Raw genomic sequence first — 20,797 nt, forward strand, 5'->3', positions numbered from 1 at the left:
ATTCGACTGACCTGAAACGGCGAGTGTGGTGGTCGCTGTTTTGCTTGGACACTTGGGGCTGTATGACTCTGGGGCGACCGAGTATGGGACGATTTGGACCGACGATTACCGTTAAACTGCCGCAGTACCGAGAAAGAGTATGTATGCGTCCGAACTTTGTGATTCTGTCATTCTAACCCTTCCAGGGGAATGTTCTCGACATTATACCGCTTCTAGAAAACGTTCGGTTCTGCAAAATTGCGACACAGATCCAGGAAATTCTGGCTGCCGCTCCGTTGACGAGGTACCACGAGATGTCGCACTTTGATAATCAACTGTTAGAGTGGTATGAGAACCTTCCGTATATACTCAAAGACCACGAGCCATGCTCCGAATCAATTATCATCACCAGGACAGTCATGAAATGGCGGTACTACAACCAGCGTATGCTCATATACCGTCCAACTCTACTCAGCTACGCCATGCGGCGGGTTCCATATATTGCTCTCCGTTCCGAAGAGCGGACGGCGATCGAAAGGTGTCGACAGATCGCGGAGGCTACAATTCAAGACATTTCTTCAACGGCCCAGTCACATCAAATGTCGGGCTGGAGTGCAGTCTGGCTCATATTCCAGGCAGTCATGGTTCCCCTATTGGGATTGTTTCTCAACGACAACACAACGAGTGACCCTAGAGCTACTGTTGCGAGCTGCCAATCTCAAGTTGAGATGGCTATGCTTGTCCTGGCCCGACTGGAACAATGGAGCCCGACTGCAAAAAGGACGTTGGGTGCCGTATCGCAGATATTGGAAGCTAGTAAGAGAGGGACTAACATGGCCAACGAGGCTGGCCTTGTCAATAGCATGTTTGCTGTCTCACGCGAGGGGGCAGTGCCTCGAGCCGCTTCAGGGTTTCATCCGTCCCAAAACATTTTCCTTCAGAATGAGGCAGGCTTTGATCCGTTTGCGCCTCCAGTTATTGACGACTCGACGGCTCAGTACCTATGGGACTTCTTGAGCTGGAGCGATAGCAGCCTATGGCCTGGAATAACGGACACCAATAGCTTCAACGACGAAACGCTGTTCGCCCAAACAGACAAAACCATGAAATATCCCAACAACGGTGCAGCCTTTATGGGGGGCTCTATGGGAGACGGTGCCTACTATGCAAATCCACCTTTGCCCTACTACTAAAGGGACAAATATATTTAAAACATCTAGCCCTTCTGGTTAAGGGCACTATTTCTTTCTTCTTATATCTTTTCTTCTTCATCAGTTCTTTTTGTGCATTCTTCTTTTTCTTTTCCACTTTCCTTTTGTCTGGGTCTGCATCAAAGCGAGTCGTCTTTTAGGAAAGGGCACGGTATGGATGAGTGTATATAACCGGGATATTTAAAAAAGCATATAGTGTATGAATGATCATCAGTTTTTGGATGCCTATGTTTCCATTACAGACTGCATAAATGCTATTACTTGAAGTTATACAAGGATCGTCAGGGTGCTGACTCAGCTAAAACGCCAAACGCCAAAAACCACACGTTATGCTCCCGAGGCGCATCTGCAATCACCATATGAACCCAGTTACAATATAAAAGTGAATTTTCCACAAATTTACCCTGTTATTGATTGTCATATCACCATCTTATAGCTCTGCTGTGCAATCGATATATTTGTGCATTAGATTCAAGTCTCGAAATATCTGAAGCTTACTGACGTGGCCCTGATGAACTCTAGTCAATAAGAGAATTGTCGGTCATGGCTTCTTTATTTGAGAGACCATCACTGGTCTTTGGAGCCGCTATTGTCTTACGTGCTATTCTTCTTGTTTATGGCGCCTGGCAAGATGCCCACTCAGCCGTCAAATACACCGACATTGACTACATGGTTTTCACGGACGCAGCCCGGTATGTTTCAAAGGGTGATTCACCATACGCTCGAGATACGTACCGGTACACGCCTCTTCTCGCGTGGTTGCTTCTACCAACCTCCTGGGATGGTTTCTTCTCCTTTGGCAAAGTTCTTTTCGCCCTCTCTGACGTGGTGGCCGGATGGCTCATCGCGAAAGCGCTCACGTCCTTTTACGGCATGAGCCCGCCACGCGCTCTCAAGTATGCCAGCGTTTGGCTACTGAATCCTATGGTTGCCAATATTAGTACGCGAGGTAGCTCCGAGGGTCTCCTATGTGTGCTAGTCATTGCCTTGCTCTGGGCTGTCTTGAACAGGAAGATCACTCTCGCCGGAGTACTTCTCGGGCTCAGCGTGCATTTCAAGATCTACCCCTTTGTTTACGGGCCATCAATTATCTGGTGGCTGGATGAAGAACGTGAAGGGCTGAAGTCATCTTCGCAAAAGCAAAAGCCAGAACAAGACGATCGAAATCTTCTTACCCACATCTTCAACTTCATAACGCCCTCTCGTCTTCTTCTCACTACCACTGCACTGGCCACCTTCTCCGGTCTCAACATCTCCATGTACATTCTCTATGACTTTCCTTTCGCGCAGCATACCTATCTGCATCACTTGACTCGTATTGACCACCGCCACAATTTTTCGCCCTACAGCAGCCTCCTTTATCTCTCCGCTGCCGGAGACATCCAGGGGAGCTTTGAGTCTCTAGCTTTCATTCCGCAGTTGCTTCTCTCGGTCGTTGTTATCCCGATTGTTTTGGCCAAAAGAAGCCTACCAGGTGCGATGCTAGCCCAGACGTTCGCATTCGTTACGTTTAACAAAGTGTGCACGAGCCAGGTATGCTTCTCCAATCTATTCCTACACTCTTCGTTCGCGCCGAAAATGTGAAGACTGACTTGTGTAAAAGTATTTCCTCTGGTATCTTATATTTCTTCCGTTCTACCTACCTTCCTCTTCGTTAATGAAGAACCCAAGGCTGGGCATTACAGTTACAGCTCTATGGGTCATCGCTCAGGTATGCATACGCCCTTTTTTTCTATTTATTGCTTCCAGAGTCAATGAGACACCACACCAGGATTGCACCCACAGTACTAACTAAAACACCAGGCCCTCTGGCTCCAACAAGGCTACTACCTCGAATTCCTCGGTTTGTCCAGTTTCGTGCCGGGATTGTTCCTCGCTAGTTTGGGTTTCTTTGCAGTTAATATTTGGATTTTGGGCATTATTATTAATGATGTCGCATTGGAGGGATGCTAAGGGACTAAGGGAAGAAGAATGCGAAGATGACAATGAACCCTAGAGTCTGATCGCTATGTATATTCTGCTCCTCTGGGCTCTAAGTGTTTTCTAGAGTGGGCTTCTAGATAGTTCGGGAGGTATATCATGCTGTATCTCTCACCGCTTAAACAACCATGTACACTATCATAATTGTTGTTCTTACCTCATCCAGGTGGGACACATCAATCGGGTTCGTCGCGAGTCGGCTGTACGCCTGTCTACATAGAATTATCTGCTTAGAACACCATCGTGAGTTTATTCCCACGTGCACTGCTATATAATCTAGATCTCTTTAGTTAAGTCTGGTTTCTCTGACCTCGTGGAAACTATTGCATGTTTTAGGGAAGTAAGACAAATCATCGCAATACCACATCTTCTTGAATGCACACGTCTAAGTAAAAGCAGAGACTGGTACAGCAATTACCATGAATCACCTTGCGATGGACTTGAAAAGGTTTTAGATTCAGTCCTCTTACTGCCATGTCACTAGGATAGTGCACTGCAGTATACTCCACTATAGCTATATCCTAACTAAACATACTCATTCAAACGGTATTCAAACGTACCCATATATTCCACCACAATATCCCCGTTCCCTACACCTAACACACACACCTAATCCATCCCACACTTCCACGACGACCACTACCCCCTCAAGCCAACTCCCCAACCAAAACCAATCTAAATCCCCCAAACACCCAACGGATCCTCCCCACCCCGATCCACCCTCATCCGCTGCAAAGTCTTCGCCCTCTTAACCAACGTCCCGACACAAATCGGCCCAAAGAGAGTGCACAGCGAGATCGCCCACACAATCACCAGATACGTCTCCGACGAACCACCACTAGAGCTGGTCCCGAAGATCCCCTTCGACTCGGCGAGCGAAGCAATTAAATAACCAACTTCGCCGCGGGAGACCATCGCCAGGCCCAGGATCGACGCCGGATAGAGGGATCTGGGCTTCGGTGGGAGAGTCGAGGTTGGTTGAGAGATTTGGGTTGGTTGTTCGCTGGTGACGGTTTCGTGTGCTTGGGTCGGTGTTGGTTGGTCTTGTGATTTGTCCTCGGGGTTTCGGGGGTCTTGATGTTGTTGTGTCTCTGTTGTGCCTTTCTTTTGCTTCTTGGAACCGGTTCGAGGACTCGCGCAGAACAAGACAACGCGGGAAAATGGTTTCTTAAGAATTCGGAGGACACTTGAAATAGGTCGAGACGATAACCGCACAAGCCAAAGACCGGTGATTAGCTTGCCGAATGTCATGAGGGTGGCGTAGACGACGCCACGCCAGACTATTTTTCCGTCGAACATTTCCGTGATGGGGATGGCGAAGCCGATTGAGGCCTTTATTCTACCTATTAGTTGTTTTCATAGCTTGGTTGAACTGAGTAACTTACGAAGAACAGAGGGACCAGGATCCTTGTCACAGGTTCATGGTAGTATTTCTCATAGACCATACTACCGGTGGGAGTCTCACGTTTCGTGCTGGTAGTCTGTTGGCGAGTTGTTTGGTCATTCTGGTTGGAATCCTTCTCTTGACCGGTAGGATTCTCCTCTTGAGAGGTATTCTCCGTTCCTGATTCAGAAGACACGTTACCATTACCAGCATCCCCAGACCCGGAATTCTCCTTGAAAAAGTCATCCATCCAAGACGTCATCACACCAGCCAGATACGCAGCAAAGAGACTCGACGTGCCCGCATAAGTAGCCCCAGCCACCATCCCCACCAGTAAACACGTATTCACCAGAAAATAAAACTGAACCGTCCCCGTAAACGCCGGGAACCTATGCTTATGGGCCAGAAGCACCCTTAAAGCAGGTCTAAGACCCAACAGACACAAAAGCCACACACCAACCCCGAATCCGATAGAAACAGAAACAGGCCGTATAACTGTCACTGCACTGAACGAGTCGCTACTCCCGCCTAGGTTGGTGATGATCTGGACCAATACCAGTCCCACGACATCATCTAACATGGCTGCGCCGGTAGTAACCGTGCCCAGTCGTGTCTTGATTAGATCTGTCGTGGAGAGGATCGTGAACGTAGTTCCTAGACTAGTTGCGCTGAGAGCCGCTCCGGCAGAGAAGGCCTGGAGGGGCGTTGCGGACACCAGCTCGGTGAGAATGAAGGAGAGGCCCATCGGTGCACAGATGCCGGTGATGGCTACTGCGAGCGAAAGCAGGAGGTTCGCTTTCAGGGACGAGAGGGATGTTGATAGCCCGCCTTCGTAGACGAGCATTATCAATCCGAGATAACCGAGCTGTTGGATCACGGTTTCCATGTCCCGGGTCAGCCATTTTGCGCCGGGAGTGCCCCAGAGGATGCCGATGAAGAGCTGGCCAATTAGTCCGCAGTAAACGAGCTTGTCGAGGCACACATTAACTAGGTTGAGGACTAGCAGGAATCCTGTTTGGTTGAGGATTGTGCTTATGGCTGGCTCGTGGTAGGCGAAGGCTGTTTCGCTGATCGCCATTCTGAATTGGTGGGTTTGGTGGTTGATCTTTGAGTATCAATAAGGAATGATATCGTGGTGCAGAATGATGCTGTGGGTCTGGCTATATGGGTAATACTAATATTTTCTGGTGGTTTTGTACTAGTAAATTTTTGACGGTAACGGACTCCATCAGAAGATATATTTACACCGTTGGTGGGTGGGAGAATTGATCAATTGCGAGGTGAGCTGGACCTGAACTTGCGATAATTGCGTGAGGACGACAGATGTTAGTAAAGAACTGAAGGGGGCAGCGCAGGCGGGAGACCACTTAGTCTAATAAATATTCTCTAAAGGCGCTCGGTAGATAACGAGTCTCGGCATCCCGATGCCAAGTATTCTATGACCTCGAAGATGAAAGTTGCTATTAAGCGAGTGTGGCTATGTTATTCTTTTTCTTGGCTATCGTAGTATTTAATGGGCCATAAGGAGTAAATCTTCTATTCAGGATTGGCTTAACTATGCGAGGTGGGCGAACTACAGAGACGTTGAAGTCAGGGATCCGTAGGTTTTTAGGGCTAAGCGGAGACTTCCCATGTATGTACGACATGGAGGAAGTGAGGAAATCGGATTTATGCATAAAAAACTAAACATAAACCAAGTACGTAGCAAGGAATTGAACATCCCTATGTCTTTCTCATTCGTATACTACTCATCCTTTCCCTAGTCCCTGATATACTACCCGCTATATCTGAGTCCACACTTCCCTTGCCCAGCGGCAATCACAGCCTCTCCTCCGTTAAATGGACAAGACCAAACAAGTCATTCCTAGAATCGAGTCGAATTGCTGCTTTATCTGATAACCGTACACTCGTTTTCTGGGGCACTCCTTATCTCGCCAGTTTCCTGGTTCACGAGACTCCAGATGGCGAACCCGCCCGAAGTGAATCCGAGGTTATAGTTGACCACAAGCCAAATTCCATAGCATCCATTAACTGTGCAAAAGGTATCCTGGTAATTTCGTTAGCGTTACATTCTTACTTAGACGTGATGTAGAAAAGCTAGGTCATGATCGGGTACGAACTGCCATGGCTATTGTGGTATCTCGGATATGGTTCTTAGGATAGAGGGTAAAGTGTTTATTAGGTTGGAGCTTCGTAGCAAGATTGCTCTGGACGATTGAAGTTCCGGTGGCTCGTTGGGAGATTTAATACAGAGGTAGATGACAGCCTCGCCTTAGTTGTTTGCTCTGCTAGGATGATCACCGCCAATGATGGTCCTATCGTTAAACTGACATGCGTCGGGATGTCCCCTGTCAACGTGGGTACTTCATTGCCATTAAGCGTCGTGTATTTCCGCCATGGCGCCCCGGAGTGGAGATCATCGAATAAGAATGACCTTCGCAGACGAATACAATGCCGTTGCAACTAATCATAACACGATACCGTCTCATAAAGTCAGCTGCCAGAACTAGTATTGATCCAAGTTATTTGCTACTCCCAAGGCCCATCAGCGAGGTGTATTTCTCCATCGGGTTGAATGCCTCTCTTGGTACCCTTTTATTGGCTGGCTTTCTTTGCTTTTTGTACACCGCTCAGCTCAATACTACGATGTCATTGGCGCAAATTGTTACTACACTTGCTATGCTTCAAGGCTGGTGATTTCCCCTGCCCTAATTGGATGACAACCGCAAAAGCAAGCCTAGTATTACAGCGCACGTCTGCCTCTAGCCACGACAGTATGACTAACCTGTCTCAAAAGACTTGTCGAAAATAGAAGAACGTGGGAGTTTAATTTAATACACCTATAAGATAATATGCGATGGTTGTTGTCACAAGCGAACAGATATAGGCCCTAAGGGGGACAATATAACAGAACGTTTTGATAGAATGGCATGGGGTGGAATTGTTTGAAAGTAGATCTGCTTACATTCTTTTTGAAACCGCTGCTGATTCTCTGGGGAAGCAATATTAATTCTGTTCAAATCTTAATAATAATTCTGTCCCTGGTCATACCCTTGTATAAGCATAGCTAGTTCAACCTTTCGTATTCGGGTGAATAACAGAAGAGCTGAGACCGGGCTATACTTCCCGGCTCGCATAGGAACGATGTTGTCGAAGATACCCCTTATCTATAAGCAATGCCGATCGAATAATTCATTCAAACTTTATGCAATGCCACTGCTGCCAGTAAGTATGCATACAGCAGTGAATAGGCCTCTTCATGCATGCGGGGACAAAACCATCCTCAAGCCCCGATTCCTTGCACATTGCGTCACCCTTCTGCCTAACAATAATTAGAGACATAATAGGACATCCTACCAACAACATCCAACAGAAACATTACCACCACACTTCAAGTTCCCTTCACAATCATCAAATCACTCAATTATCATAACCCACCATCATCAACAATCAAAACCATGTCCACCACACTTCCCACCGGCGCCAAAATCATCAACGGGGTCAAGACCTTCATTCCCCTCGGTATACACATACCTACCTACCTACATACATCTACATCCCCACCTCCCATCCAAACAATCCACAGCGTATAAAAAATCAACAAACTAACAAAAAAAACCAACCAGAAAACAACCCCGAAGTCCACACCCACCTCGCCACCACCCTCTCTGTCCAATCCCTCACCTTCCACGACATCTTCACCCTCTCCCCGCCTCCCCGAGACCTACCCCATCCCATCAACGCCCTAATCTTCCTCGCCGCAGCACCCATCTACACCCGCGCCCGCTCAACCCTCCAATCCACACTCCCCAAATACACAACCACCAATGAAACAGACCCAATCTGGATCCCCCAGACAATCGGCCACGCTTGCGGCCTTATGGCGTTTCTGCACTGTGTGCTGAATCTCGATGATGGGAGGCATCTAGCTCGTGGGTCTGAGTTGGCGAAGTTACGGGAGGAACTGGTCTCGTTGGCGCCGGGGGATCGTGCTAGGGTGGTTTATGAGGCATTGTTTCTGGAGGAGGCGCATATGGATGCGGCGCGGGGAGGTAGTTCGGGGGTGCCGGGGCCGGAGGAGGATAACGGGTTTCATTTTGTGGGGTTTGTGAAGGGCGGGGACGGGAGGGTTTGGGAGTTGAATGGGGGTATGCCGGGGCCTTTGGAGAGGGGAGTTCTTGAGGATGGTGAGGATTTGGTTTCGGAGGCTGGGTTGAGGTTGACGGTTGGGGATTTTATGGAGGCTGCGAAGGAGGTTGAGGGGGGTGGGTATGGGGGTTTGGGGATTTCTTTGGTTGGGTTGGTTGGTGTGTAGTTCCTTAGGACTCATAGTGGGTGGTGATAGTATGTGGGGATGAGATATGGGATATGAGGTAGGCTGCGTTGTCTGGCAGAAGACGAATATACCGAGTATGGAACAGGTTACAAATGGAAAGCAAGGTGCATGATAAATCAATGGTATTGAACTACCTAAGGAGGAAACTATCACAGTACGATACGTATACAAACCACTACAAGGCGTAGATACAAGGATGTTCCAGATCGTCAATGGAGGTATGCCATCTCAGCAAAGCTGCAGGACACACATCTAGTACGTCACTGGTCGGAGAAATCTCACTCTCAATATCAGCACTTCTTCGGCACAACCACAGCCATGAAAGGGCTAGATTGCAATTTGACATCCGTGCTAGTTGACCTGCCACTGTTCCCACACAAGCAATACTGTAAGCGGACGAGAGGATGAAAGGGAAGAAGGTATTATCGTTATTAGTTAAACATATGGCGTCATGGCAAGAAGGGTAGTATAAACAAGGGCCATGCGCGGTCATCTGCTGATAAAACAAAGGCGTCGTAAATCCGTAACTCAGGCTTACAATTCCCCAGGAATTTGCTTGGCAGGTGGGCGGAAGTTGCCGCTCTTCAGCTCTTGGAACGCAAGGTCAAAGCGGGCGCCCAATAACCAGGCAGCTGTAAGCTAAAAACAGTCAGTCTAATTCATCCCTGTTCCTGTCGTAAAGAACATACCATAATGATCGACACGATCAGCACAATCACACCCATCAACGCCAGCATGAAGTACAGATCCTGGCGTGTTTCAGCTTCCTGTCTGGCCTTCTCCTTTTCAGCTTCCGACTTCTCGCCTTGCACCTTGAGCTTGGCTTGTGCGGCAGTCTGTTGAGGGAAGATTGTGTCGATGAACTTCTCGATCTGGAAACTGTCAGTATGTTTTTCATGTGCCAGCAAATCAAAGCTGTGATGGCATACCTTTCCACAAACAATGCTGATCTTGAGGAAGTTGGGATCTTTCGGAGTATTCTTCTTATGAATCCGGCGAGCATAGCGACGGAAGGTATCACAGAGAACATGGAGGTTCTGGGTCGACTCCATCATCAACTGACAGGCCTCACCCTTGGTGATCTTAATATTACGATCGAACATGTCCGGGTTGCGGAAGCAAAGCTCAAGGGTGGCAATAGCCATGGCCTGCGGAATGGCGCAGAAGTTGAAAACACTCTGCTCCCGCAGGCCAGCGAGGTAAAACAGGCACTCTTCGGCGTGCTCCAGAGCATTGAGAACCATTTCGGATCCACAGTTGAGAGCAGTCTCGCGGTTCTCGGGCTTGAAGAGATCCTCAAACTCGGTGACATACTTGGACCAAATTTCTTTGGGCCAGAAGTGTCGGTCATCGTCGTGGTCCTCCCGCACATCACGAATGATGTTAGTCTTCTGCAGAAAGAGTCCCATGGACTTGTGTAGACGCGGACGCGAGAGCAGTGCTGGGTTGCCGAACTCAGCCTCAACAAAGAGGCGAGTCAGCCCTTCACCCACCAAGCCGGCGACATAGTAGCAGTAGAGATCATATTCCTCGATTGTCTTGACGCTGGCATCTTCAAATTCCGCCTTTCGACAGTAATCGGCCATACCATTGCCCATCTTATCAGTGATATCCTTGACGATCTCGCGGTAGGCCGGCTTCATGTTCTTGAACTCGGTGATGACATTGTGAAACTGAACCAGCAGTTCACGGTCTTTCTCTTCGGGACGGTTTCCATCGAACGTCCAGCCATCTTGCTCCAGGTAGTCCTTAAACTCACGCAGCATCGGCTCCTTGGTTTTGAGAGGAATCGACGTGTCGTCTTCGATGGTATCCAACCCGCGAAGAACAAGGTAGAAAACACATACGGGAAGTAGGAGTTCGGGATGAAGCTCCTTGATAACAGCGCTGAAACTCCGGCTTGTCAAGTCAAGGAACTTGAAGCAGGCCTTCTGCGTTTCTGTTTCATTGTTCACATTGCGTTCATGGACAGGGTTGTGCCAAACTTTCCTATCGCAAGGGAAGAATGAACCTCTGTAAGCGTTGGCACATACACCTTCACAGTGAAAAACATTGCAAGTTGAGGGTATGTGAACTTACCACTGAACGATGGACCTCAACTGGCTGGGGCGGAGCATATAATAGAGGACTTCGGTAGCACGCATGATGGCAGTTGTACGGGGCACAGTACAGGGAAGAAAGGGCAAAGGCAAATTAAGCGATAGCAACAAATTAAATAGATACGCTGTGTCAAAAGGAGATAGTCATACAGAAAATAAGAGAAACAAGAATGTGAGGAGTGAAATGGTACGGAGGTTCCAAATTGTTACTGTACAGTAGTGGACAGATTGCGAATAGTCTCACAAACTAGAGAGAGCTGATGGGATATAATAGGGATAAATGGGGATAGGGTAAGGCAATTGAGTTAGAAGTGAAAGGTGAGAAGGGGGTATTAGGGAGGTTCCAGGTAAAAAGAGGAGTAAAAAAAAGGAGGAGAGGAGGGAGTGGTTGTTGAAAAGGAAGAAGAAAGCAGCAGGGATTTTAAAATGAGAGGCACAAAGACGCACGTTCGGTTGCAGGAGCCTTTAGCCTGTGGCTAGAGCCTATTAGCGTGTCTAGGCGGAGAGGCTGGTGCGCATGACGCGGGATTACCATCAATACATCGCGGTGAACAATATCATGATGTGTGGCTGACAACCCCCCTGACAGTACTGTGACAGTACGGTCCCTTTTTGGGGTCGGACAAAAGTCATGGGCGCCCCGCGCATGACGAAACTCCCGTCGGAAAGCATCGTCAGGCAGAAAAAAAAAGTTAGTTGTGTATCAATACTCCTACTACTACACCGTTGACTGTTTTGGCTGTCTTATTCGTCTCCTATTTTCTGTTCCTCCCCTCTACCTAGTTTTGTATCTTCAAGAACTACCGCTCTGTGGTCCTGGAGACAGCCGGGATATACGTCTTGCTGGCTTGAACTCCACAAAATACCGCATCATGGTCGCAGATACTACGTACTACGATGCCCTGGGGGTGCCTCCCACGGCAACCGAACTTGAAATCAAAAAGGCATACCGCAAACTTGCCATTGTCACTCACCCTGGTATACTTCACTCGCTCACATCATACCCTTTCTCTTGATTTTAACCGCCCACAGACAAGAACCCCGGAGATGAGACCGCGCATGCGAGATTTCAGGCGGTACGCTAGTTCTTGCCTTGACCTAAAGATGTTCGCCCACTAGCTCTTGATACTTACTATCCCGTCAGATCGGAGAAGCCTACCAAGTCCTTAGTGACGAAGAACTGCGAAAGCGATATGATAAGTTTGGCAAGGAGGATGCAGTCCCTGGTGGTGGTTTCGGTATGTGTGCTCTTGGTACCGCGGATAACTTGTTCTTGGCTAATACCCGGTTGAAGAGGACCCATCGGAGTTCTTCAGCATGATCTTTGGTGGTAATGCTTTCGTCGACCTTATCGGTGAAATTTCTCTCATGAAGGACCTCACCACTACCATGGATATCACCATGCAGGAGATGGAGGAGGAAGAACTGGCTGCATCCGCGGAGGAGAAACTGAATATCCACGAGGAAGAAGCCAAGACGGCGGCTGGCACCTCCGCGGAGGGCACTGCTGCTGCTGCTCCTGCTGCTGCTGGTAGTGCAACCGCTACGGATGCCCCCGCTTCTGAAGAGAAATCCGAGAAACCCACTCCAACGCCCAGCTCCGGTACAAGTACGCCTCGTCGCTACCTTGGTCAACAAGCCATCATGGACAAGTCAGAGGAAGAAGCACGGATGGAGGCAGCTGGTCTGTCTGCGGAGGAGAAGGAGCTACACAAGAAGAGCAAGAAGAAGGGCGCTTTGTCCCGGGAACAGGAGGAGCGCTTGGCTGCATACGAATTGGAGAGGAAGAAGGCCCGCGAAGAACGAGTCAACACATTGGCCACGAAGCTGGTGGACAAGATCAGCGTCTGGACCGAAACGGACAAGGGCGCCGATGTGACACGCGCATTTGAGGAGAAGATCCGCCTCGAGGTAGAGAATCTGAAGATGGAGTCATTCGGTCTTGAAATTCTGCATGCGATCGGTCAAACATACATCCAAAAAGGTAGCTCATTCTTGAAGTCCCAGAAATTCCTCGGTATCTCGGGCTTCTTCTCCCGGTTGAAGGACAAGGGTACCCTCGCCAAGGAGACATGGACCACCATCTCGACTGCCATTGATGCGCAGATGACCATGGAAGAGATGGCCAAGTTGGAAGAGCGCGGTGGCGAAGACTGGACCGACGAGAAGAGAGCTGAGTACGAGAAGAAGGTCACAGGCAAGATCTTGGCGGCTGCTTGGCGGGGCAGCAAGTTCGAGATTCAGAGCGTGCTGCGTGATGTATGTGATCAAGTCCTGGGCGACAAGAAGATCAAGTTGGACAAGCGTGTTGAACGTGCTCATGCCCTGGTCATTGCGGGTAATATCTATCAAAAGGTAAGCACAGTCTTTACCCACGTTTCCTATGCCGGGATACTAACACAATGCAGGCGGAGCGTGACCCCGAGGAGGAAGGAGACTACATGGCGTTCGAGCAACTTATGGCCGATGCTATGACGAAGAAGGGCAAGGATGAGAAGGAGAAGAAGAAGAAGGAGAAGAAGTCCAAGCATGAACACGTTGAAGAAACCACCGCTTAGATACCTGTTCTCGATACATAATCGATTACCCCTTATGTTTTGTGCATATCTTTCTGTACCTTCTCTTCTCTTCTTTTCTTAATGTACCATTTTGTGCCTTCATGCCCTAGCGTTGTCTGGTTGTTCATGGGCGCATTAGATTGTTGGATACCTGTTTCACCTCCAATTGTAGCAATCCGCAGCTTCACCTATGGCTATGATCAAACCATATATCTCGGTTGTATGTAATAATACTAAGTTTCTTCTTTCAATATGCTTGTCTAATATGCCATGGGTGGTACTTGAATTTTTCTCGATATTAGTATAATTACGCAGTACCAAGGCAATTATATATATAGTGGCAGATCGACAGGGATACTACTCGGACCCCTTTCTACTAAGGTACTACTATATTATCTATAGTAAATTAAAAAGTACCCATCCTTTTTCCGAATAACAACTCCCAGTGTATCTGGGTATTGGGCTATGGTAGACGGCGTACGGAGTAGATCCAGCACGCATACTTGGGTAGGGTTGATCCGGAACCTCTCATGGGTTAGGTTATTATTACGGGATTATTATGAAGACGACACCAGCAACGTTCTCCCATTGATCGGTTAGATCTGATCGTCAAAGATCGGACGCGTAACCCCGCAAAAATTGTGTCACTAACTCAATGTTATAGAGATAAATGTACAACATGAGGGGAATCGATGATCGCGTGAGCACATACTCCATTCGGACCTTCGGTTCAGTCCCGTCGGGGAACAAAGCCCTATAACCAAGCCTATAATTCCTTCCTATGTCTTACCTGATAAACCACCCAATGAATCACACTATGCATTACCCACTAATAGCAGACTAATTCCGCTAAGCATCCTTAGTCCAAAACCACGCCCCCCTCACTGGCGGATTGCACCGATCCGCAGGGACGATGATACCTTGCGGAATGTCCGATCCTCGTAACGGAAGGTGTAGCGTAGATCCCTTGAGCACCCAAAGACAATATAGCTTGACTGTTGGCTTAAATAGCCCAATTTCTTATCTGCCTGCCTTCACCGGCCATTACCGGGGAGCTTATACTATTTAAGACATACTGCCACCCACCAATTTCCACCTTGCATCCCAATCGCCAACCGTTCGAATAAATTCGCATTCAGCCACAGATGCAGCAATTATTGCAATCAACGGCAGCCCTGCTCGCCTTTCAGGCAGTTGTAGGCGATGCAGCTCCCACCTCAAGCTCATCAGCCGCGGCATCTGGTCCGACTGGGGCCAGCTACCCGTCTGGATTTGACATGTCCACCAGCTGGGGCAACCTTAGCCCTTATAAGGACCAGCCTGGGTTCGAGGTGCCGAACGGTGTCCCAAGGGGTTGTGAGCTCTCCCAGGTCCATGTCCTCCACAGACACGCACAGCGCTATCCTACGTCGTGGAAACTAGACGGTGGCGTAATAGAAGATTTTGCCCAGAAGCTCAAGAATTACACCAAGCGCCATGACAACGCGACAGTCGGTAAAGGAGCTTTGTCGTTTTTGAATGAGTGGGAGTATGTGCTCGGAGAGGACCTTCTGCTCGTATCTGGTGCTGCGACGGAGGCGACGTCCGGTGCAAATGTTTGGTCTAAGTATGGACGCGCACTTTATCATGCCCCTGTCGGCGTCGCGTCTTACGATTCTTCGTTGAACGTCTATCCCAATGGGACCGAGCGACCGAAACCAATCTTCAGGACAACAGATCAGGCCAGAATATTGGAGAGCGCCCGCTGGTGGTTGAGTACGTTCGCCATTAACCAGTGTAACTGGGTCGTGCTGACTTGTTAGGCGGCTTCTTTGGCAATACCGGCGCTAATAGCTCCTATTCCGAGTATGACCTTGTTATAACACACGAGGGCACTGGGTTCAACAACACCCTGGCGTCCGACGGTTCCTGCCCCGGAGACTTAGAAGAAGGGTAAGCCCTGACTTTGTGTTTCGCATACTATGTGCTGACCGTCTCAGCGATGATTCGGGAGAAAAGTTCATCCCAAATCTTACTAAGGATGCCCTGAAGAGGCTGTCCCATTTCCTTCCCTCTGATTTCAACCTCACGGCCAACGATGTGGTGGGCATGTTCAGTCTTTGCCCATACGAAACTGCGGCGCTAGGCAGCTCATCGTTTTGCTCATTATTCACGGAGCAGGAATGGCGCGATTTCGAGTACTTCGTTGACCTTCAGTTTTATGGTAACTATGGATTCGGCGCCCCCACTGGCCGCGCTCAGGGCATTGGATATGTTCTCGAGCTGGCAGCCAGATTAGAGGGCAAGCGGATTGAGACCAGCGATACGAGTATCAACGCTACTGTCGACTCCAAGCCTGCCACATTCCCTCTTAACCAGCCATTGTATATGGACATGTCCCACGATGATGTGATTGTCGGGGTCCTGGCCGCTCTGGGTCTCAAGTACTTCAACTATGGATCAAAGGGCTTGCCTGACGATGTGGCTCATGCTGTCCCCCGTAACTTCAAGCTCAATGAGGTTACACCTTTCGGAGCACATCTGATTTCCGAGATCTGGACTTGTCCTGAAAAGACTAACTTCCACGAACTGGATGGCGCGCTGTACAAGAACCCGGATCTTTCCTCGACATCAGACACCACAGATGTTATTCGGTTCGTGCTTAACGGTTCTCCGGTGTCGCAGGAAGGCCTAGATGGATGCGAGACCTCTATCAATGGCTTCTGTAGTGTCGAGGACTTCCTGAAAGGTGTTCCCAAGCTGAAGGTAAAGGCCGAGTACCAGTATGCTTGTTTTGGGAACTACACGGCCGGTCACCAGGTTGGTGATGGACGCCCTGAGTGATCTGTGGCTCTTGATGTGCAATCTATATGAGTGACCATCTAATGTTAGTGAGTTATGCTACTCATGTACATCCCATTTTGTATACATATACAATGATAGCACTATGAATAGCAGCGTCTGCGTTATAGTCAATGAACTTCGTACAAGAAAAAGTGAACGCTATAACCTAGACGTTCTCATAGTCGTCACAAAGATCCCATCCACTCATAATAGTTGCGAGATGTGCACAACAACGATGTAATAATAGGATACGTCATCAATAGGCTCTTTTTCTGCCTTCACTACAGCAAGGTCAGACCTTACTACAGCCATCAAACCATCAAATCCAAGTAAAAGATCACCAGAACAAGCTCTATCAACCCACAACATACAAATCTACAACCATATCCAAGCCAACAGACAAGCCCACAAATATTTAAAATGTCTACCGTCTCGAGCAACCACACCGACAAAATGATCAACAAGACAAACCCGTCTACCACCTCATCCTCCCACACTTGGATGACTGCGAGAACGAGTGACAGGACCTCAAACACACAGCCTATCATCTACTCATCCGCCTCCAAAACCTCCCTACCAACCCTCACAGACAGCAGTATAGACGATGATATCGAAATCCCCTCCTCCATTCTCTCCACCACAACAGAATCATCCCTAACATCCTTCTTTACACCCCTAAACCCAAACCTCATCTCCTTCGAAGACGAACTCTCCAGCTACGTAGGTACCGTCACCGACTCCTGGACCGAATGGGCTCTCGACCCTGAACTAGGCTTCGATAACTCCATTTCCGATAACATCGCCCCGAACTTGGATCTCGATATCCCGCAAACACCATGGGAGCATGACAACGAGCATGGAAATCTCATCATCCGCGGCCCAACAATCCTCCTCACCACCCTGAAACAGAAGACTGTACCCACGTTCCTCAAGAAAATGGGATACAGCGCCCCCATCCCCCTCAGCAAAAACCCAGTGGTCAGGAACTTTGACTTGAATATAAACGAGTCCAAGAATGATTCTCCGCCTTGGTCCCCATATACCCTCTCGACGAGGCTTCTTGCGTTAGAGCGTTATATCGAGGATAAGCCTGGCACAAAGCTCTCGACCATATACCCCCCTATTGAAACCTGGGGGCGCAGGAAGGTCGGGTATCGGGCTGTATGGTGCATTGACCGGGTATTTCGATTCCATGGGATCTGTATCCGGGGGTTCGGGGTGGATGTAGCCTGTGTTTCTGGTTTGGTTGGGGTGCCTGTTGTTTTGCTGCAGGCGGATAGGGAGGCCCCTGTTAGGGCTTGGAGGGGGGCTGTAAGGGATGTAGGGTTGGCTGGGTTATGGGATTTGGGGATTAAGATGGGTAGGGATGGGGAGGGGATTGTGGAGGTTGATGTGGATGTGGATTTTGGTTGTGGGGGGTTGGATGTCGATGGCTTATTTTCTTCTTCTTCTCCTAGAGGTGTGGAGGAGAGGGTGAGGGAATGTTTGGTTTATCTTGGGGGTAGGGGGTAAAGATGTACTCTTCTATGGGTTATGTTTTTGGGATGTCTTGTTAGTGATGAGTTGCCTTTTTCCTACGGCTGGTTTTCCCCACTATGTTGTGGGTTTTTTAATGGCGCTCATCTATCTCTTTCTTTTTCTTCTTTTTCTTTTTCTTTTTCTTTTCTTTTTCTTTGGTATATTTAGTTACTGGTCTACCATGATAAGTTAGGGTTACGCTCCGGGCACGGTCAAATTATGTATGCCTGTGGCTAGATCATCGTTATATTAATATCATTTGTTTATATCTAGAGAACAAGTCTGTTTATCGTGCCTTCGTAATCCATATACTCGAACATGTCAAACTCATTATGCGTATGGGTATCTAGCAACGGTTACCAAGAGGAAAGCCGGCCATCTATCGCTTACAGAGATCAGAGAAATTCAGATTGAAAAGAAGAAAACGACGGGAAAGAACGATGGGTATCCCGCTCGGACAATGCCAGCATTGGCCACGATGCAAAACGGTTGCTGAGTGGAATGGGAACAAGGCCATGCCATGTAGACATTGGTGAACAAAAGAAAAAGGCATACAAGATGGTTGTGGTGTTAGTGGCAAGGTTACAGTGTCCCGTTTATGTTGTCTCTGTGGCAGCCTCCGTGACCTCGTCAGCCTCCGAGTCTAGCTCCGAGTCTGGCTCAGAGTCTGGTAATTCCGGTAGGTAAGAGAGGTCCTGAGGATCGCTCGCTCTCAGTAGACCTCGGCCACTTTCGCGGAGGTCGGCTATTTCCTCTGGTGCGAGGACTCGTCCTCCGAGTTGGATGTCATTTACATGCACGGAATACTCAAGGGCTTTCTTGGCTTCCTTGATTAGTTCCTCCGTCCAACCGAGGCAGCGTTTAAGACTTTGATTCATTTTCTGGCTGTCGGCCAGAAGCTCTTGATGTTTAGCAAGGTCGATGAAAAACTTCTTCTCATCCTGGGCACGATGTCGCGCATCATGTTCAGCCAAGGAATCAGGACTAAGAACGCCTTCATCCATCACGGAGTCCTCGTCGCTCAACTCGGAAAGTTCTTCGGGTGACTGCACCGAAGAGTGTTCGTGTTCATCACTTTCGTCTGCTTCGGCCATGATACCCAAGGAAGCCCCGGAAACAGAACGGCTGGAAGGTGCCACGGACAGGCGACCCGCACGGCTAAGACGCCGGTATCTTCGCAGCTCCGCGTTCTGCTTTCGCATTTCGCGTTCGAGCGTGCGATTGATTGCGAGGAGTGACGAATTACTGATCTCGAGATCGAGGATCTTGCGCTCCGTGCGGGCATTAATAGCCACATCGTCTTTGGCCTGTCCCGATTCAGACTTGGCCGGACTCTGAAGCGAAGAATCATGGGTCTCTACAGACGCCGCAGATCCATTGCTAAAGATTCGAGGTCGTAGTCCAGGAAGTGGTTCGGAAGCAATAGCGCTAGCGTCGATTTTGATGTCGGAGGGGGATATGATGATGGGACTGGGCCGCAATGGTTCTCTTGGAGAGGTAGCACCATGTCCCGAGTCGACACTAGATGATTTCATGTGTCTTGGAGCCGGCGTGGTTGGTTTCGGGGGAAAGTGACTCATGGGTGGGCTCGGCATGTGCGAGACTATCTGGGGGGCAAAGTCAAACCGAGTGCCAGCCTGAGAGCCAAATTGTGGCCCAGTCTGGGGGCCGAGTTGTGAGCCGACTTGTGAGCTGACTTGCGAGCCAACCTGCGAGCCGACCTGAGAACCAACACCGTCCGACAGCCGGGGAGAGGAGGCATTTAGTCTTGGGGATGCCAATCGCGGAGATGCCGACGGAGGTTTAGAGCCAACAACAGAGCGAGTAAACCCGGTCGAGCGTCGTTTGTACACTGGTGCTGTATTCAGCTCTTCCGACGGCCCCTCTTGTTCCCCATTAGCATATACAAAAGCGGGGTTGGATGGTTTCGCCGCAGGCTTTGGTCGGCTATCGACATCTGGATTCGATCGCGCATCGGAAGCGTGGAAAAACCTGGGTGAATTGGAGGGTGCTCCACAGACAGAATTCGGTCGTGAACGCTGAGGTTCCGTTGTTAAGGTTTTGGCTCTGGTGGTTCTTGGAGGATCAGGCTTTCCCCCTGTCCGTACAGGACTCCGGTCTGTCCGCTTTCCCACTGTCGAGCCACTAGCTGATATGTAAGAAGGCGAGCAGTGCCCATTTGAGGGCATATTAGGGGTAGATATCGGTCCATCACGTCTACTCGTGCGAGTACCGGACCGAGGGGTAATGTTGGCACTGAGGTACACCGACTCGGAATCCGGCTTGGGGGTGGAGGCCGGGTGTTCGGAGGGGGTCAGTCGTCTGGGAGTGCGGTATCCTCCCGGATTGGCAAGCTTCGGGGTCAGAGGTGATTTAGTGGATCGGTTGAAAGCTGCACTGAGTGAGGGGGTGAAGGGTTTGGCGACGGGGCCGTTGGTGGTTTGTTTATCGGAGGTCATAGTTGCGGGACTCGAGGGGCGGAAAGGAGGGCGACTCATGACATTGCGGCACTCCACGAAGATCTGCAAGCATGGTGGCACCAGCCAGAGAAAGACGAATGAGCTGGCTGGATCACTGACAGAGCCAACGGAGGGGTGTTATTAGTGAGAGGAGATCATACAAAACATCGGAGGAACGGGGAACGAGGGGGGGAGTGGTGAGTTTGAAGGTGATTTTTGTTGTGCCAACACCGCAACGGTTCAGATGTCGAAGTGATGCCGAACTAAACCAAATCCAACGACACTAAACCCAAACATGTCGCCGAATCGGGCCTAGTGTCGTTTTTCACCGCAAAATGATTCCCCGTTACTCTAGACTACATTCCAAGGGCGGCATAGTTATCATCACAAACGAACTTGTCAAATTGATAAGAGGGTCAATAAGGTGAAACATTCTGGGGAAAATTCCTC

At 49.2% G+C, this 20,797-nt stretch overlaps 8 protein-coding genes across 8 annotated transcripts; 5 read left to right on the plus strand and 3 right to left on the minus strand.

Annotated features, from left to right (window-relative positions):
• Window positions 1–83: 83 nt before the first annotated feature.
• AO090010000207 (glycosylphosphatidylinositol-alpha 1,4 mannosyltransferase I) lies at window positions 84–3,143 on the plus strand (the record flags this gene model as incomplete). The annotated part of the gene is made up of 4 exons (XM_023233767.1): window positions 84–137; window positions 1,713–2,723; window positions 2,794–2,901; window positions 2,994–3,143. The coding sequence occupies 4 exons, from the start codon at window positions 84–86 to the stop codon at window positions 3,141–3,143; spliced, it is 1,323 nt and encodes a 440-aa protein (XP_023094078.1).
• A 702-nt stretch (window positions 3,144–3,845) lies between these two features.
• AO090010000206 (cation:proton antiporter) lies at window positions 3,846–5,632 on the minus strand (the record flags this gene model as incomplete). Its single annotated transcript, XM_001827185.3, has 2 exons — window positions 3,846–4,502; window positions 4,556–5,632. 2 exons carry the CDS (start codon window positions 5,630–5,632, stop codon window positions 3,846–3,848), a joined length of 1,734 nt encoding a protein of 577 aa, XP_001827237.1.
• A 2,380-nt stretch (window positions 5,633–8,012) lies between these two features.
• AO090010000205 (ubiquitin carboxyl-terminal hydrolase) lies at window positions 8,013–8,869 on the plus strand (the record flags this gene model as incomplete). The annotated part of the gene is made up of 2 exons (XM_001827184.1): window positions 8,013–8,076; window positions 8,181–8,869. The coding sequence occupies 2 exons, from the start codon at window positions 8,013–8,015 to the stop codon at window positions 8,867–8,869; spliced, it is 753 nt and encodes a 250-aa protein (XP_001827236.1).
• A 555-nt stretch (window positions 8,870–9,424) lies between these two features.
• erg9 (bifunctional farnesyl-diphosphate farnesyltransferase/squalene synthase) lies at window positions 9,425–11,034 on the minus strand (the record flags this gene model as incomplete). Its single annotated transcript, XM_001827183.3, has 4 exons — window positions 9,425–9,529; window positions 9,580–9,762; window positions 9,820–10,879; window positions 10,970–11,034. The coding sequence occupies 4 exons, from the start codon at window positions 11,032–11,034 to the stop codon at window positions 9,425–9,427; spliced, it is 1,413 nt and encodes a 470-aa protein (XP_001827235.1).
• Window positions 11,035–11,861: 827 nt separating this feature from the next.
• AO090010000203 (DnaJ domain protein) lies at window positions 11,862–13,547 on the plus strand (the record flags this gene model as incomplete). Its single annotated transcript, XM_001827182.3, has 5 exons — window positions 11,862–11,967; window positions 12,022–12,065; window positions 12,134–12,227; window positions 12,284–13,344; window positions 13,398–13,547. 5 exons carry the CDS (start codon window positions 11,862–11,864, stop codon window positions 13,545–13,547), a joined length of 1,455 nt encoding a protein of 484 aa, XP_001827234.1.
• Window positions 13,548–14,692: 1,145 nt separating this feature from the next.
• On the plus strand, window positions 14,693–16,370 carry AO090010000202 (histidine phosphatase family protein; the record flags this gene model as incomplete). The annotated part of the gene is made up of 3 exons (XM_001827181.3): window positions 14,693–15,302; window positions 15,350–15,479; window positions 15,527–16,370. 3 exons carry the CDS (start codon window positions 14,693–14,695, stop codon window positions 16,368–16,370), a joined length of 1,584 nt encoding a protein of 527 aa, XP_001827233.1.
• Window positions 16,371–16,790: 420 nt separating this feature from the next.
• On the plus strand, window positions 16,791–17,882 carry AO090010000201 (uncharacterized protein; the record flags this gene model as incomplete). Its single annotated transcript, XM_001827180.1, has 1 exon — window positions 16,791–17,882. The coding sequence occupies one exon, from the start codon at window positions 16,791–16,793 to the stop codon at window positions 17,880–17,882; it is 1,092 nt and encodes a 363-aa protein (XP_001827232.1).
• Window positions 17,883–18,484: 602 nt separating this feature from the next.
• Window positions 18,485–20,644, minus strand: AO090010000200 (uncharacterized protein; the record flags this gene model as incomplete). Its single annotated transcript, XM_023233768.1, has 2 exons — window positions 18,485–20,454; window positions 20,617–20,644. The coding sequence occupies 2 exons, from the start codon at window positions 20,642–20,644 to the stop codon at window positions 18,485–18,487; spliced, it is 1,998 nt and encodes a 665-aa protein (XP_023094077.1).
• Between the last annotated feature and the right edge of the window lie 153 nt (window positions 20,645–20,797).

This window comes from Aspergillus oryzae, chromosome 8 (genome assembly GCF_000184455.2).
Source record: "Aspergillus oryzae RIB40 DNA, chromosome 8".
NCBI classification, from domain to species: domain Eukaryota; kingdom Fungi; phylum Ascomycota; class Eurotiomycetes; order Eurotiales; family Aspergillaceae; genus Aspergillus; species Aspergillus oryzae.